The sequence below is a fragment of the Oncorhynchus tshawytscha genome, linkage group LG34, assembly GCF_018296145.1.
Source record: "Oncorhynchus tshawytscha isolate Ot180627B linkage group LG34, Otsh_v2.0, whole genome shotgun sequence".
Taxonomy (NCBI): domain Eukaryota; kingdom Metazoa; phylum Chordata; class Actinopteri; order Salmoniformes; family Salmonidae; genus Oncorhynchus; species Oncorhynchus tshawytscha.
In genome coordinates this window covers 4,647,441-4,665,942 of record NC_056462.1, presented here as the reverse complement: position 1 = coordinate 4,665,942, position 18,502 = coordinate 4,647,441, and the positions used below count along the sequence as shown (strand labels likewise).

Below are 18,502 nucleotides of genomic sequence, written 5' to 3'. Positions count from 1 at the left end.
GAAAAACATAGAGATCTTTGACGAAAACCAGCTCCAAAGCGCCCAAGACCTCAGACTGGGGTGAGGGTTGACCTTCCTTCAGGACAACGCATGAGTGGCTTTGGGACAAGTCTCTGAATGTCCTTGAATGGCCCAGCTAGAGCCCAGACTTGAACCCGATCAAATATCTCTGGAGAGACCTGAAAATAGCTATGGAGCACCGCTCCCCATCCAACCTGACAGAGCTTGAGAGTATATGCAGAGAAGAATAGGAGAAACTCCCCAAATATAGATGTGCCAAGCTTGTAGCCCAAGAAGATTCAATGCTGTAATCGCTGCCAAAAGTGCTTCAAAAAAGTACTGAGTAAAGGGTCTGAATACTTATGTATACTTGAATACTTCTGCCATTCTTTAAAATGGCGCCGGAAGAAATGGCAGCAGTTATACGGGCGCCTAACCAATTGTGCTATTATGTGTGTTTTTTTGTACATAATGTTTCTGCCACCGTATCTTATGGCAAAAAAGAGCTTCTGGATATCAGGACAGCGATCACTCACCTCGGATTGGACAAAGATTTTTTTCTTCAACAAGCAGGACGCACAGGATGTACTTCAGACACCCGACAAGGCCAAAATCCCCGTCATTGGCAAGAGAAAGAGACGCAGGTACAGAGGACACAGAGTGGGGTGCCTCGTAAGGATCCGCAGAAGGGGAGTGGGAAAGCTACTGTCAATATTACTTGCCAACATGTAATCATTAGACAATAAATTAGACAAGGTACGATCCCGAATATCCTACCAACATGTTTCATGGAATCATGGCTTAATGATGACATGGATATTCAGCTAACCGGCTAGATAGAACAGCAGACTCCGGTAAGACGAGGGGGGGCGGTCTGTGCATAATTGTAAACAACAGCTGGTGCACGAAATCTAAGGAAGTCTCTAGATTTTCCTCGCCGGAAGTAGAGTATCTTACGATAAGCTGTAGACCACACTATTTGCCAAGGGAGTTTTCATCCGTACTTTTCGTGGCTGTTTATTTACCACCACAGATGGATGCGGGCACTAAGACTGCACTCATTCAGCTGTATAAGGAAATAAGCAAACAGGAAACAGCTCACCCAGAGGCGGCGCTCCTAGTGACTGGGGAATTTAACCTGTTAAACCTGTTTGGGATAGGGCTTCAGCTAGCGGAACATTTCGACAACATCCGGTGATGTGCCGAGAGTTCGATTTTTTAAACTTTATTACAAATATTTCACTTTCATACATTCACAAGTACAATACATCAATTTTAAGCTAACTTCTTGTTAATCTAGCCACCGTGTCAGATTTCAAAAAGGCTTTACGGGGAAAGCAAACCATGCTATTATCTGTGGACAGCACCCCATCAAACAAACACATGACAATCATAATTCAACCCGCCAGGCACGACACAAAACTCCGAAATAACGATAAAATTCTTGCCTTACCTTTGAAGATCTTCTTCTGTTGGCACTCCAATATGTCCCATAAACATCATAAATTGTCATTTTGTTCGATAAATTCCGTTGTTATATCTCCAAAATGTCAATTTATTTGGAGCGTTTTATTCAGAAAAACACCAGTTCCAACTATCGCAACATAACTACAAAATATCTAATAAGTTACCTGTAATCTTGATCCAAACATTTCAAACAACTTTCCGAATACAACTCTAGGTATTTCTTAATGTAAATAATCGATACAATTTAAGACGGGATTATCTGTGTTCAATACAGGATGAAAATAAAGTGGAGCGAGATTTCAGGTCGCGCGCCCCAACAGTACACTAGACTTGACCCTAGTTCTGAACAGCCATACTTCATCATTACTCAAAAGAAAAACATCAACCAATTTCTAAAGACTGTTGACATTCAGTGGAAGCGATAGGAACAGCAAGTGGCTTAGAAATCTAGATCCTCATAAATAAACAATTGAAAACAGTCACCTCAAAAAAAAAACATTCTGGATGGTTTGTCCTCAGGGTTTCGCCTGCCAAATAAGTTATGTTATACTCACAGATAACATTTTAACAGTTTTAGAAACTTTAGAGTATTTTCTTTCCAAATCTACCAAAATATATGCATATCCTAGCTTCTGGGCCTGAGCAGCTGGCAGTTTACTTTGGGCACGCTTTTCATCCAAAATTCCAAATGCTGCCCCCTATCCTAAAAAAGTTAATGCAGGGAAACTTAAGTCAGTTTTACCTAATTTCTATCAACATGTTAAATGCGCAACCAGAGGAAAGAAATTCTAGATCACCATTACTCCACACACAGACATGCATACAAAGCTCTCCCTCACCCTCCATTTGGTAAATCTGACCACAATTCTATCCTCCTGATTCCCGCTTACAAGCAAAAATTAAAGCTGGAAGCACCAATGACTCGGTCTATAAAAAAGTGGTCAGATAAAGCAGATGCTAAACTACAGGACTGTTTTGCTAGCAGACTAGAACATATTCTGGTGATTCTTCCGATGGCATTGATGAGTACATCACAAGTCACTGGCTTCATCAATAAGTGCATCAAGGACGTCGTCCCCACAGTGACTGTACGTACATACCCCAACCAGAAGCCATGGACTACAGGCAACATTCACACTGAGCTAAAGGTTAGAGCTGCCGCTTTCAAGCTTATAATAAATTCTGCTATGCCTTCCGACGAACTATCAAACAGGCAAAGCGCCAATACAGGGCTAAGATTGAATCGTACTACACCGGGCTTGCAAACTATTACAGACTACAAAGGGAAGCATAGCCGCGAGCTGCCCAGTGACATGAGCCTACCAGATGAGTTAAATCGCTTCTATGCTCACTTTGAGGCAAGCATCACAGAGGCATGCATGAGAGCATCAGCTGTTCCGGACAACTGTGTCATCACGCTCTCCGTAGCCAATGTGAGTAAACAGTTCAACATTCACAAGGCAGCGGGGCCAGACAGATTACCAGGAAGTATGCTCCGGGCATGTGCTGACCAACTGACAGGTGTCTTCACTGACATTTTCAATATGTCCCTGATTGAGTCTGTAATACCAACATGCTTCAAGCAGACCACCATAGTCCCTGTGCCCAAGAACACTAAGGCAACCTTGCTAAATGACTACAGACCCGTAGCACTCACATCCGTTGCCATGAAGTGTTTGAAAGGCTTGTCATGGCTCACATGAACACTATTATCCCAGAAACCCTAGACCCACTCCAATTTGCATACTGCCTAAACATATCCACAGATGATGCAATCTCTATTGCACTCCACACGGCCCTTTCCCACCTGGACAAAAGGAACACCTACGAGAGAATGCTATTCATTGACTCCAACTCAGAGTTCAACTCCACAGTACCCTCAAAGCTCATCAATAAACTAAGCATCCTGGGACTAAACATCTTCTTCTTTAACCTCATCCTGGACTTCCTGATGGGCCCCAGGTGGTGAGGGTTAGGTAGCAACACATCCTGCACGCTGATCCTCAACAGTGGAGCCCCTCAGGGGTGCGTGCTTTATCCCCTGCTGTACTCCCTGTTCACCCACGACCTCAACAACTACATTAAGTTTGCAGATGACACAACAGTGGTAGGCCTGATCACTGACAACCGTCTAGTTTGATGCATACATTCGATACATCCAACATATGCACCACAAAGAATGCACTGTAACTGCCTCTGCAACACAATGCTGCAATGCAAATGCAGTGTTCCTTTGGAAATTAATGTACGTCTTTGTCATATGCACAGAATACAACAGGTGTAGACCTTACAGTGAAATGCTTACTTTAGAGCTCCTAACCAGCAATGCAGTTTAAAAAATACAGAGAAGAATAAGAGATACAAGTAACAAGTCATTAAAGAGCAGCAGTGAAATAACAGTACCGAGATTATATACAGGGGGTACTGATACAGAGTCAATGTGAGGGGGCAACGGTCATTTGAGGTAGTATGTACATGTAGGTAGAGTTATTAAAGTGACTATTCGTACATGACAACAGAGAGTAGCAGTGGTGTAAAAGGGGGCACTGAAAATAGTCTGTGTAGCTCCATTTGATTAGATGTTCAGGAGTCTTATGGCTTAGGGGAAGAAGCTGTTTAGAAGCCTCTTGGACCTAGACTTTGCAAATAAATTCCTTAAAAATCCTACAATGTGATTTTCTGGATTTTTTTTTCTCATTTTGTCTGTCATAGTTGAAGTGTACCTATGGTGAAATGTACAGGCCTCTCTCATCTTTTTAAGTGGGAGAACTTGCACAATTGGTGGCAAGTATGTATGCTGGAGGCTCCCTTGTGTTGAAGAACAGGCAGAACACATTTTCTAAGCAAATTAGGTATGCAAATTACCGATTTACATACATCATTCAGTTAGAAAATGTGAAAGCATTGTAGTATAAAAGTACTGTAAAGATACACTCCCAGGCCTACCCCCCCCATGCAGAATAGCTCTACTTTTTCCAGTGTTACACTTTATCTTTTAGAAATCTAAAGACCCCTACAGGCCTAAATGGATCCGACCATTGTAAAACTGATGAGTAGAACTTTAGTATTATTGAGAACTATTTTGTTCGCTGCAGTGTAACGTATTCATAGCAGTGGTATTTCCCCACATAGGTGTCAGATTGTGGGTTGGGTGGGTGGTGGGTTTTGCCTATGAAAGAACAATGCATACGCAGAAAATACCTCATCCCTACTGTAAAATATGGTGGTGGATCTTTGATGTTACGGGGCTATTTTGCTTCAACTGGCCCTTATTAAGGTCATCGGCATTGTGAACTTTACAGTACCAGGACATTTTAGCCCAAAAACCTCAGACATGTTTGGACACAGGATGCAGGTCCAATAAAGTGGCATTTCCTCTGCTTGGTCAGACAGTTGCATTTTTTTTAACCTGTCTGATTCACTTCTCTAAATGTTGAAAAAGCAGAAGTAACACACAAACACACATACTCTCTCTAACAATGATTACTTGAATAGCTGGACTTCTCTGACGCCAAAAAGACAGCAAGCACAGACACAGTTAGTACGCAAAGTAACACATGACTCCTGAGTGTTTGCAGAACCTTTCCTGGAGGTGAGCATCTGTGTATCTCTGTCAGTTAGTCACACCCTCCCTAGCCATATATTTACTTTCCTTTATTTGTACTTCATCTGAAGAGTGTAAGTTGACATTCAGTACACAGCCCTCATGGCTACAACTGTAGGCTTTAGCTCTGTGCCAGTGGGTTATTGTGGTCCTGAGTTGCACATCCCACCTGAGTTAATTTGTCGCAATAAAGAAAGTTTGAGAAAATAAAAACCGACCCGTGTCGAATGGATACAAATATTGTCGATCTTTACAAAAAATGTCTTCTATACCCTCTGTTTCCATTACATATGTCGCATTTATTTTGTTGCAACATTGCTCTTGTGGAATTAACCTGATGACGGGTTAGGGTTCCCATTTGGGAACGATCCCTTCCGACGTTAACTGGGACGTGGCGCATGGAACGCAAAAATATTCTTAGAAATATTTAACCTCCACACATTAACAAGTCCAATAGCTCAAATGAAAGATAAACACCTTGTTCATCTAGCCAGCAAGTCAGATTTCTAAAATGTTTTACGGCGAAAACATAGCACATATTTATATCAAACCACCACCAAAGACACAGCTAATTTGAATAGCCACGTTGAACAAAATATGCAATCAACAACCGTAGGATTAAAAGAAAAATAATTCACTAACCTTTTGAAAATCTTCATCAGATGACAGTAATAGGACATGTTACACAGTACATTTATGTTTTTTTCAATAATATGCCATTTATATCCATAAATCTCTGTTTACAATGACGCCATGTTCAATAAATGCTACTCAAATGTCCGGAGAAATGATGATATCTGCCGGAGCTAACGTCAGATAACAAGCAATACACATCATAAACTTTGACTAAATATACATGTTCTACATATAGTTAGAAAGATACACTTCTTCTTAATGCAACCGCTGTGTTACATTTATTTTTAACGTTACAGAATTCGTTGACTAGGCTATAATATGAGACGCTTTTTCTTGTATACAAACTCAACTAACCGCTCCTGAGGAAGCTACTCAAGCAAAGGCTGCATCACAGTTTTTAAGTAACCTCACTCCCTAGAGTTGGATAGGGAGCGCACTTTGCACAAAACTTGAGTATGGTCAGTGCCTTTGAACATCGAAGACATACACCATTTTAAAGCAGTCAACTTGGTGGGACTTTCTATGGTTTGTTTCTTCAGCCCTATTCCTCAGCTTTATAGCAAACCAAGTGGCAGAGTTGCTGTCTTGTTGTTTTTCAAAGTAAGGAGTGGGGCTTTAGTATTTTCCCAGACAGACAAGTTTAATTAAATGCACGATAATTGCACCATTTTGTTAAATCTGCATATATTACAGAGCCTATGGCATAATGCTAACACAACTTAGTTCATTCTAGTTCCCATTTTATGGTGTGTGCTTGTAGCCTGGAGAAATCCAGTCTGTGCTATCATGGCAAATCCTTTTCACTCATTGTCATGCCAAACATGCTGGCATTTGGCATGACAAGGACAGACAAGGAGTTGATATGATAGCACAAACATACTGGATTTATCCAGGCTAGTTTGCTTGTTCCGCCTCCTCTTCTTGATCTTCCTCCTCCTCTTTGTGCCGTGGGGAAGATCTTCGTGGGCTATACTCGGCCTTGTCTCAGGGTAGTAAGTTGGTGGTTTGAAGATATCCCTCTAGTGGTGTGGGGCTGTGTTTTGGCAAAGTTGGTGGGGTTAAATCCTGCCTGCTTGGCCCTGTCCAGGGTTATCGTCGAACGGGGCCACAGTGTCTCCCGAGTCCTCCTGTCTCAGCCTCCAGGTGTTATGCTGTAATAGTATATGTGTCGGGGGGCAAGGGTCAATCTGTTATACCTGTTATATCTCCTTTCTTATCCAAAGGGGATTGAGAGCATGGTTTGTTGCTTGAGCTATTTTGCGTAAGATAAGCTGTACAGTGCTGCAGGAAGGTACCACATCTCTCCTATAAGCAAGTGAGAATGAGAGTGACTGACCCATATAGGCTACTGACTACAAAGAGAACAGACAGAGAAGCGATAACCACACGCTATGGTGAGAAAGAAGCTCATTTCTACACAGCATGCATTCGCGGATGCACACATGGGTTTTGTTGTTAGATTAACATCAGGGGATTTTTCAAAGAACCTTGCAGATAGAACAGTGATGTACAGAAGATCAGAAGTCTTCTGTGTAGGCCTGTAATTCTGTAAAACACATTCCTATCAGCTATGCTTCTGATCACATGTAAATATAATAACTACACCACAGTTTATTATAATTATAAGTGAAATAATCTGTCTGTAAACAATTGTTGGAAAAATGATTTGTGTCATGCACAAAGTAGATGTCCAAACCGACTTGCCAAAACTATAGTTTGTTAACAATACATTTGTGGAGTGCTTGAAAAACAGGTTTTAATGACTACAACGTAAGTGTATGTAAACTTCCGACTTCAACTGTACACACAGCATGTAACATTGTCAGAGTGGTATAGTTGCCTACCTATAGCACCATACCAACGTGAAACATGTAGGACCAATGCTGTCGTTGGTCTGGCCCCTGACCTAAGACCAATCCGGAATGGCTAAACCTACCAGGGGCCCAAGCCCCCTCCGGTGTAGCTCTCAGGGTCATTGAGACACACAAGCCTCTAAACCACGCCAAGGTCACAGCTTTGAGAGAGGAGTGATTGAACCCAGTCCCGTCTGAACAGAAGGTAAGATTCTGACATCAGCGTACAAAACAGACTCCTCTGGTGAACAGACTCCTCCGGTGCCAGATACCAGTGTATCCCCAACCTGCAAAGCCAGCACATAAACAAATATAAACAGAAGCCTGTAAATCAATAAGATCAAACCATTTGCAAACTGTGCTTGTTCTTGTGTATTCTGTATTTTCACATTGGCTGGTATGTTATACAAGCCAACAACAGGTGACCACTTCCATCCTAAATGTGTGTGTGTGTGTGTGTGTGTTCACAGATACAGAAGTTGCATGGAAAGTAGCATAATATGCACACACATATATACACAGTGCATGCACACATCCATACACATAGACCTTACCGATCTCAGAAAGTTCACATCAGCATAATGTTGGGCTTCTTCTCTTTGCTTGCAGGCTGCATTGAAATAAAGGGAAAGGGCATAATATTACATGATTACCTACAGTGTATGTTCTGTATTTGTTGCCTTCAGGGTGCTCTGTATGATGTCAACTGTAACACAGATTGTACTTACCTCCACATTTTCTTATTTTAACTGCCCAGAATATACCACCACTTATTATCCCAACTGCTAACAATGTGACCAGTGCGATTGGGACAGGATTGCGACCAGACTCTGTCAGGAGTCAAATGGAGGGTGGGGGTTAGGGAACTGTTCAGTCACTCATTTGGCATTGCTTGTCATATCTTTTTCATTAACTTTTTCTCATCTATCATATTTTTTTAATCAACTGTATGTTGTATGTGACCTTGCCCTGTATTCACCTGAAGCCTATATTCTTCCTGTCTAAATGAAATTCAGCTGTTCAAACCCATGCCATGTGCTTTAGTCAATACTGATGAATGACATTGATGAAGGTATTATAAGGTAGGCTACACAGCTCATAGGAAAATAAATACAGAAATCTGCTTCCTGTAATTACATAAGTTAAAATAATTACACTATGATAATACGCATGTTGAGGGATTTTGCAAAAACTACCCTCAGGTTTTACTGTTAAAAATATTTCTCCCCACACTATCCTACAAAATAAGCTGTTAGTGAGGAAATGAATAGCAGACACTGTCTGGGTGTTGACGCTCACTGATCCACAAAATGGGAAAACAATACCTTTGAGGGCAGAGCGTGAGGACAATTTAGGGCAGAGCGTTTGAAAGTTGAGTGGAGTTGGTTTTGAATCAGCAGGGTTGAAAGCCTCACATCTGTAGGTGTCAATGTTTCTTTTGTTTAACTCCAGAGGGAGAGAGAGATTGGTGAGAAGATCAGGGCTGCTGGTCTGGTTGAGTATCTCCTCTCCTCTGTACCAGGACAAGATCACCTCTCTCCCGTTCTTCACAGTGCACACCAAGGAACAGCTCACTTTTTCAAATGGACTGTCCACTGAGTGACTGATGTGAGGAGCAGACACTGAGGCTGGGATAGCAGAATGATTTAGCAGTGACTCAATGACAAACAGAGATAAAAAATGATGTGTTGACAGTGAAAACTGGGAGAGATCATAAATGAGACCTGAACATATATGAAGAAGTGGGCTATTTCTTTTGCAAACATGTGTAGACTCAGATCTGCCATGGTAAATGTTAGTTTAAAAACATGTAACTAAATAAAAAGGTCTTTCTTGATCTTCATTGAAAACAACTCTGGGTAACAGACTAAATGGGAGAATCGAAAAAAGGGAAGTAAAACAAGAAGCCAGACACGCACCATAGACAGTTAGATTTGCAATCTTAGATGAACTCTGTGTATTGATGATAAGTATTTTATAAAGTCCAGAGTCGTTGATGGTGAGGTTTCTGATGGTGAGAGATCCAGTCTGAGTATCCAGCTTCAGTCTGTCTTTAAACTTCCTACTGTAGTTCGTTGTAATCACACCAGCATTCAGCATAGCTATGTTAGCAAATGAATCTGAACGATTCAATGGGAAAGACCATGCCATAATAGTGCCACTAGGTAGTTCATTAAGTCCAGTCGGTAAAGTTACTTTCATTCCCTCTTTTCCCGACACATTTACAGCATCAATCAGATCTGAAAGGAAGAAAGAAAACATTGGCTAAGGGCAGTAGCTACATCAATACAAGGCATTAACAGGACTAAAACCTGTAGGCGATCCTGGATCCAAGACAAGCACATGATAGACTAGGATGAATTTATTTATACTTTTACAGTACGCAGTGACCTACAGTACGTACATTTTTGTTTGTATTGTCTTTGTATTATGATTATTTTATAATCCATTGAGTTGTAGTTATGGCTACTAGGTGTAGCCTACACTTTAGTTCACATTTCTAACTCATGAACACTAAATACGACTATTTTGACCTTTATATAACCCAGAGCTGCCAACGCTCGAGCGTTGGCTGTGAGACACACATTCATTTCACACTCTTCATTAGCTTTCACGGCACACCTCTTACAGGGCTGACAACTTTTGAAAAAATCTTAGAGTGCGGTCTGCTATGTGAATTTCATTGCCCCCTGGTGCAATCCCTAGACGGGGGACTGGGGGTCCCCCCCTCCCCCTCCAGGGAGATTTGCTGCTTGGGGTTTGCCCCCCCCCCCTGGTCGTTTTCCCAAGTGCTGGGTGTTTGAAAATGTTCTTGTTAAAAAATTAAAAAAGAATAATCAAAATCACCCAACCTTCAATAGAAATCAAATTAATATCAATATTCAGGTGGTTTATGCCTACTAGTTGAAGATACTTGATCTTACACCTGCATTACTTGCTGTTTGGGGTTTTAGGCTGGGGGTCTGTACAGCACTTTGAGATATCAGCTGATGTACGAAGGGCTATATAAATACATTTGATTTGATTTGACATCATCTTACTCTACACAGACAAAATATAATGTGTTCATCTCTGCACAATACTAAAATGTGAAAATTATTTTTGATTCCTGGAGCATTTAATATCTTATGCCTATTTTAATTATTCAAAACTGCCCATGAATGGCTGCAAAAATACATAGCCTCATGTCAGTCATTTTCAAAGACACAAGTAGGCATATCAGATTTCAAATATATGACTACAGTGGCAAAATTGTGAAGAAGTGGAATAATCAAATAAGTGTGGGGAATAGTTAAACACAGTAATGAGCCTATATGTTTGCCCATTGTCAAGAATGAGAATTGTTCCACTGATCAGACTAAATAAAGTAAATAGCTAATTAAATCTCCAGAAGAATAGATGACATAAATCTGCCCCTGCACCCTAACCAATTATTTTTCTAGTTATTGTCCCCCCTCTAGAATACAATTTTCACTTTTGGGTTCACAATCTGTTTGACAAAATTATTTTCATAGTTACAAATCAGGTCACCCTACCAAACGTCCCTGCTAAAACGTATTGTAGTGTAGGTCTGTCTGTCTGCTGCCTTTTTGTTGTCACAGCCTAAATGCCAATCACCAATTGTGGGGACTAATGCAAGAGTGGTTGAAATTGAGTACGTACTGTCTGTAGTGTCTTAGCTCTTATTACTAATGGATATAATACGAAAGACTCTGAATACAATGAAGTGAACTGGAGCTTCACATTTACTAAACCTAGTTTGTACAAGAATAACATAGAGCAACACTGCACATGACCAAGGACGCATCACGATCTGAATCTCTTATCGTTGTCATGTCGTGCCACAGCACTGTGAACCGCCACACATTGAAGCATATGATTAGTCTAGTTATCTAAGGGATAAAGGGGATTGGATGGAAAAAGAAACGCCCCTCAAGATTAGAGTGGAGCTGAATGGAGAGAGAACCTGGCCAAGATAAAGTATAGCAGTGTGAACAGACAACACAGAGTTACACATGGAGTAAACAATTAACAAGTCAATAACACAGTAGAAAAAAAGAGAGAGTCTATATACATTGTGTGCAAAAGGCATGAGGAGGTAGGTGAATAATTACAATTTTGCAGATTAACACTGGAGTGATAAATGATCAGATGGTCATGTACAGGTAGAGATATTGGTGTGCAAAAGAGCAGAAAAGTAAATAAATATAAACAGTATGGGGATGGGGTAGGTAAAATTGGGTGGGCTATTTACCGATAGACTATGTACAGCTGCAGCGATCGGTTAGCTGCTCAGATAGCAGATGTTTGAAGTTGGTGAGGGAGATAAAAGTCTCCAACTTCAGCGATTTTTGCAATTCGTTCCAGTCACAGGCAGCAGAGAACTGGAACGAAAGGTGGCCAAATGAGGTGTTGGCTTTAGGGATGATCAGTGAGATACACCTGCTGGAGCGCGTGCTACAGGTGGGTGTTGCCATCGTGACCAGTGAACTGAGATAAGGCGGAGCTTTACCTAGCATGGACTTGTAGATAACCTGGAGCCAGTGGGTCTGGCGACGAATATGTAGCGAGGGCCAGCCGACTAGAGCATACAGGTCGCAGTGGTGGGTGGTATAAGGTGCTTTAGTAACAAAACGGATGGCACTGTGATAAACTGCATCCAGTTTGCTGAGTAGATTATTGGAAGCTATTTTGTAGATGACATCGCCGAAGTCGAGGATCGGTAGGATAGTCAGTTTTACTAGGGTAAGTTTGGCGGCGTGAGTGAAGGAGGCTTTGTTGCGGAATAGAAAGCCGACTCTAGATTTGATTTTAGATTGGAGATGTTTGATATGAGTCTGGAAGGAGAGTTTACAGTCTAGCCAGACACCTAGGTACTTATAGATGTCCACATAATCTAGGTCGGAACCATCCAGGGTGGTGATGCTAGTCGGGCGTGCGGGTGCAGGCAGCGAATGGTTGAAAAGCATGCATTTGGTTTTACTAGCGTTTAAGAGCAGTTGGAGGCGACGGAAGGAGTGTTGTATGGCATTGAAGCTCGTTTGGAGGTTAGAAAGCACAGTGTCCAAGGACGGGTCGGAAGTATACAGAATGGTGTCGTCTGCATAGAGGTGGATCAGGGAATCGCCCGCAGCAAGAGCAACATTGTTGATATATACAGAGAAAATAGTCAGCCCAAGAATTGAACCCTGTGGCACCCCCATAGAGACTGACAGAGGACAGGACAGCATGCCCTCCGATTTGACACACTGAACTCTGTCTTCAAAGTAGTTGGTGAACCAGGCAAGGCAGTCATTAGAAAAACCGAGGCTACTGAGTCTGCCGATAAGAATATGGTGATTGACAGAGTCGAAAGCCTTGGCCAGGTCGATGAAGACGGCTGCACAGTACTGTCTTTTATCGATGGCGGTTATGATATCGTTTAGTAGCTTGAGCGTGGCTGAGGTGCACCCGTGACCGGCTCAGAAACCAGATTGCACAGCGGAGAAGGTACGGTGGGATTCGAGATGGTCAGTGACCTGTTTGTTGACTTGGCTTTCGAAGACATTAGATAGGCAGTGCAGGATGGATATAGGTCTGTAACAGTTTGGGTCCAGGGTGTCTCCCCCTTTGAAGAGGGGGATGACTGCGGCAGCTTTTCAATCCTTGGGGATCTCAGATGATATGAAAGAGAGGTTGAACAGGCTGGTAATAGGGGTTGTGACAATGGCGGCGGATAGTTTCAGAAATAGAGGGTCCAGATTGTCAAGCCCAGCTGATTTATACGGGTCCAGGTTTTGCAGCTCTTTCAGAACATCTGCTATCTGGATTTGGGTAAAGGAGAAGCTGGAGAGTCTTGGGCGAGATGCTGCGTAGGGGAGCTGCGGGGGGGAGCTGTTGGCCGAGGTTGGAGTAGCCAGGAGGAAGGCATGGCCAGCCGTTGAGAAATGGTTGTTGAAGTTTTCGATAATCATGGATTTGTCGGTGGTGACCGTGTTACCTAGCCTCAGTGCAGTGGGCAGCTGGAAGGAGGTGCTCTTGTTCTCCATGGACTTTACAGTGTCCCAGAACGTTTTGGAGTTAGAGCTACAGGATGCAAATTTCTGCCTGAAGAAGCTGGCCTTTGCTTTCCTGACTGACTGCGTGTATTGGTTCCTGACTTCCCTGAACAGTTGCATATCGCGGGGACTATTCGATGCTATTGCAGTCCGCCACAGGATGCTTTTGTGCTCGTCGAGGGCAGTCAGTATGTACTCTTGTCTTTTGGAGATTTGATTATTTATTTACAATTCTCATTCTTAACAATTGGCAAACATGTTGTTTCATTACTGTGCTTGACTTATCAGCAAGAACACTACTGTTATTCCCCACACGTATTTGATTATTCCACTTCTTCACAATTTTGCCACTGTAGTCATATATTTGAAATCTGATATGCCTACTTGCGTCTTTGAAAATGAATTATATGAGGATATGTTATCCATTCATGGACAGTCTTGTATAAGTCATACAAATAAGAAGAGGGTGAAAATCAACAAAGACCTCTCTCTTACAATCATCTCTGCTGTGCACAATGACAAGGGCCCATATGAGTGTGTCTGTCATAATCGGACTGTTGCAGATGTAAAGCCAGATGTTCTGGGTAAGTTGAACAGACATGATGAAACTTTACATGTTGAATGTTGACTGGGTACAAGAACTATGACTACTTTACTCAGGGATAGATTTGAAGAGTTTACTTCCAAAACACTATATCCATCATTTTTCTTCATAAGAAATTATTAGTTATGTTTTTTTTTTGTCCATAGATGTGTATACATTTTTTGTCGTTGTTGCAAAATGCTACATATCCATTGTTTTTAGCTTGAATGGAACGTTCGTATCCTGTATATTTGACAGTGATATGTGATTTCTTTCTTAGATCTGTCTTTATGTAGTGTTGTGGTGTCTCTCTTGTCGTGATGTGCGTTTTGTTCTGTTTGTATTTTATTTTTGACATTTTTAATCCCAGCCCCCGTCCCTGCAGGAGGCCTTTTGCCTTTTGGTAGGCCGTCATTGTAAATAAGAATTTGTTATTATTAACTGACTTGCCTAGTTAAATAAAGGTTAAATAAAAAAAACTATATAAGCATTGGCTATTAAATGTATAATTTTGGACATTTTAGTATTGTGCACATGCTAGGCAGAGATGGTACGGTGACTCATGAACACATTATATTTTGTCTGTGAAGAGTAAGACTAGTCTTCAACTAGTAAGAAATGAATTGTTATAACAAGAACATTTTCAAACACACAGCACTTCAGAGGAGGACGACCCCGCAAGCAGGATTTTCTTCCAGCCCTATTTTAAAGAGATAGTCCACCCAAATTACAAAATGTTTGTGGGCTTACCTTGAAAGCAGTGTATGGATAAGGAGACAGCAATCTATGATTTGGTTCCCCACTGCATCGACCATGAATATTAAAAATGTACTTTACATTTCACCACCCACAAAATTCTCCAAGTAACAAACGCGTCAAATTTGGAGTTTAAAGGCATCCTGAATACAGCTGACCTGTGTTTATTGTTATTTTTTGTTTTACCCTGGTCATACGCCTAAGTCATGTCAAACGCGTAGAATTGCAGGAAATGAGCTTTAAAAAAACTACAATTATCATCTAGCGGTTGTGCCAGGGGGCAATGAAGTTCACATTGCAAATCTCACACCAAGCTTTCTTTTTTACATTCTTATTATTTAACCTTTATTTAACTAGGCAAGTCAGTTAAGAACAAATTATTATTTACAGTGATGGCCTACATCGGCCAAACCCGGCCAATTGTGCACCGCCCTATGGGACTCCCAATCACGGGCAGTTGTGATACAGCCTGGATTTGAACCAGGGTGTCTGTAGTGACGCCTCAAGCACTGAGATGCAGTGCCTTAGACTGCTTTACCACTCTGGAGCCCAAAAGTTGGCATCCCGGATTTAACCAGTAAGTCATCTAGGACACATTTTCTCTTTTACAATAAGGACATGACCAAAAAGCGATTGTGTAATTATAACACAATTTTTCTGCATCATCTGCCACAACACTTTTGCAATAATATAGCATATTCACATCAATTACACAAGAGTCATGTAACATGATAGTAGCCTACTTTTGTAATTGACTCTCAGTTTGACAAGGCAGACTTACCACTTTTGAGAAAGAGTAATATCCAGAGAACGAATCTTATCATTTTTCTTTTCAATAGGGTGCTCAGATTAAGTATAATTCACTCTACGTTATCCCACCAATTGCAACACATTCTCTCTCTCTCACACTCTCTCTCTCTCTATTTCTCTCTCACGTGCATTGGGTGCCCCCCCCCCATCTCTCTATCTCTCTCTCTCTCTCTCTCTCTCTCTCACACACACATGCGCATTGGGTGCCCCGTCTCTCTATTCCTCTTTCTCTCTTTCACACATTGTGTGCGCTGTCTCTCCCTCTATCAGGCAAACATGTTAGAGCAAGTGGGGAGTGTCCCCTCTTGTCATTTTAAATTCAAAGGACTTTCTTGCCATGGGAAACACATGTTTACATTGCCAAACGCAAGTGAAATAGATAAATAAAGTGAAATAAACAATAAAAATAAACAGTAAAACATTACACTCACAAAAGTTCAGAAGGAATAGAGACATTTAAAATGTCATATTATTGCTATATACAATGTTGTAACATAGTTAAAGTACAAACATAAATACGGGTTACGGATTTGTTTAGAATTCTCTGTGGGTCTGTTTAATCTGAGGGACATACAGTATGTGTCTCTAATATGGTCATACATTTGGCAGGAAGTTAGGAAGTGTTGTGTGAGCAGTGTGCACATAGCCTATCTTCTCTTGAGAGCCAGGTCTATATTCAGAGCCATATCCCATTAATGCTTAGAGAAGATCTTATATCAAGTGTTATTGAAGTGTTGTGGTTGCAGGTTCACCTGGCACATCTTAAGCCTTTTCTTTTGGAGTGTTGCTATAAACCACCAAGTGCTAATAGTCAGTATCTAAATAATACAGTATGTGTGAAATACTTGATAGTCTATGTGATGTAAACAGAGAGGTCTACTTTCTTGGGGACCTGAATATTGACTGGTTTTCATCAAAATGTCCGCTCATGAGGAAGCTTCTCACTGTAACCAGTGCCTGTAATCTGGTTCAGGTTATTAATCAACCTACCAGGGTGTTTAGAAACACTACAGAAACAAGATCATCCACATGTATTGTCGTGTCTTTTACTATCATTAACTGAAGACTTAGTTTTTATCAAAGGTTCTCTGTAATTATTATTACGTGACGAAAACTGATTAGTCATGTAACTGTAATTAACTAGGAAGTCGGAGCACCAAGGGAAATATTCAGATTACAAAGTTATAATTTCCCCAATATAACTTTCAGATATTTTCATATCTGATCATTTAGTCTTCTTAATTAAATAACTATTTACTTTACCTCACGTTAGTCTCATTCCAAATGTTGTAAATTGTTGGTTATCTGCACGAACCCAGTTTTTCACTATGAGTCATCCATACATCAATTGTCTTAAATAATTGATTTACTAACTAAGTAATTCACAGAAATGCATAAACAAACAGTTGATAGTTACAAGGAAATGATAACGGAGTTTCCCTAGTGGGATAAACCGGCATCGGGGCTTGGTGGACAAAAGGGAAGTGGGGGTCGACTGAGATAAGACAACACACAGTTGATAATTATAACAATTGAAATGCTAATCCTTTGCACATGAACGCTCACTCATTTGCAATCAATATATATATTTACGCTCAGTGTGTCATTAGGGTCTCTGTTGAAAAGTTAGTTTCTTTTGGAGAGTATCCGTCCTCTCTCTCTCTCTGTCGTGGTTAGAATGGATAGTTCAGAGTGACATTCATTCATGTCGTTATGGATAGATATTTTGGCGGTTGTCGGTCTTCGCGTTCAATGATACCGAATTCCTAGCTGCAGACTAGTAATTCATATCAAAGACTTGTTCTTATTCTGTCGGTATCGATAGTCTAAGACATGGGTGTCAAACTCTGGCCCGTGGGCCAAATTTGGCCCGCGGGGTAATTATATTTGGCCCGCGAGACAATACCAAATTACTACTAGAGCTGGCCCGCCGGTATTATACAGCGCATTCACCACTAATACTACGAATCCCATAATGCTCTGCTGTTTTCGCGCGCCAATCAGGACAGGACCCAGAAACGCTCTCTCCTCTGTGACAGTAGTCATAGCAACATAGACGCTACAACTGTCAGCGAGCTAACCCTTCCCAAAAATGGGAAAAGAAAGGCAGAAAACAGGAGCTTTCTGGACAAGTGGGAGGCAGAATATCTGTTTACATATGTAAAAGACAAACCTGTTTGTCTTGTTTGTGGAGTCAACGTGGCTGTAAGTAAGGAGTACAACATTAGACGACACTATGAAACGAAACACCATGACAAATACAAGGACCTGGACATGACTCAAAGGAGCCAGAAAGTAGAGGAGATGAAAAGAAGTTTGGTTTCACAACAGAATATGTTTAAAAAAGCCACATCACAAAGCGAGGCTGCTGTAAAGGCTAGTTATATAGTGGCAGCAGAGATCGCAAAATCAGCCCGGCCCTTTAATGAGGGAGAGTTCATGAAAAAGTGCATGATGAAGGTTTGTGACCTCGTATGCCCAGAGAAAAAACAAGCATTTTCAAACGTGAGCCTGAGCAGGAACACAGTAGCTGATCGCACATGTGATCTTGCCACCAATCTGTATGACCAGCTGATGGAAAAGGGAAAAGATTTTGTTGCGTTCTCCTCGCTGTGGATGAGAGCTGCGACGCATCTGATACTGCTCAGCTGTCAGTCTTCATCCGTGGAGTGGACTCAAATCTGTGTGTTACGGAGGAGCTATTAGGATTCAAATCAATGCATGGCACAACCACAGGAAAGGAAATCTTTGAGGA

At 41.4% G+C, this 18,502-nt stretch overlaps 1 protein-coding gene across 1 annotated transcript; it reads right to left on the bottom strand.

Moving 5' to 3' along the window:
- Positions 1-6,326: 6,326 nt before the first annotated feature.
- Positions 6,327-15,864, bottom strand: LOC112231744. The gene is made up of 6 exons (XM_024398501.2): positions 15,719-15,864; positions 9,480-9,800; positions 8,886-9,188; positions 8,289-8,390; positions 8,115-8,170; positions 6,327-7,847 (listed from the first exon to the last, which is right to left on the bottom strand). Exons 1-6 carry the CDS (start codon positions 15,759-15,761, stop codon positions 7,716-7,718), a joined length of 957 nt encoding a protein of 318 aa, XP_024254269.2. The 5' UTR covers positions 15,762-15,864; the 3' UTR covers positions 6,327-7,715.
- Between the last annotated feature and the right edge of the window lie 2,638 nt (positions 15,865-18,502).

What these genes read in the sequence shown, in the direction of transcription:
- LOC112231744 (XM_024398501.2), bottom strand. Translation starts at nt 15,761, where the DNA reads ATGATAAGATTCGTTCTCTGGATATTACTCTTTCTCAAAAGTG. An exon ending in ATTACTCTTTCTCAAAAGTG is followed by an intron (nt 9,801 to 15,718) that starts GTAAGTCTGCCT and finishes TCTTCCTTTCAG; the next exon opens with ATCTGATTGATGCTGTAAAT. An exon ending in TGCAAATCTAACTGTCTATG is followed by an intron (nt 9,189 to 9,479) that starts GTGCGTGTCTGG and finishes CTGCTATCCCAG; the next exon opens with CCTCAGTGTCTGCTCCTCAC.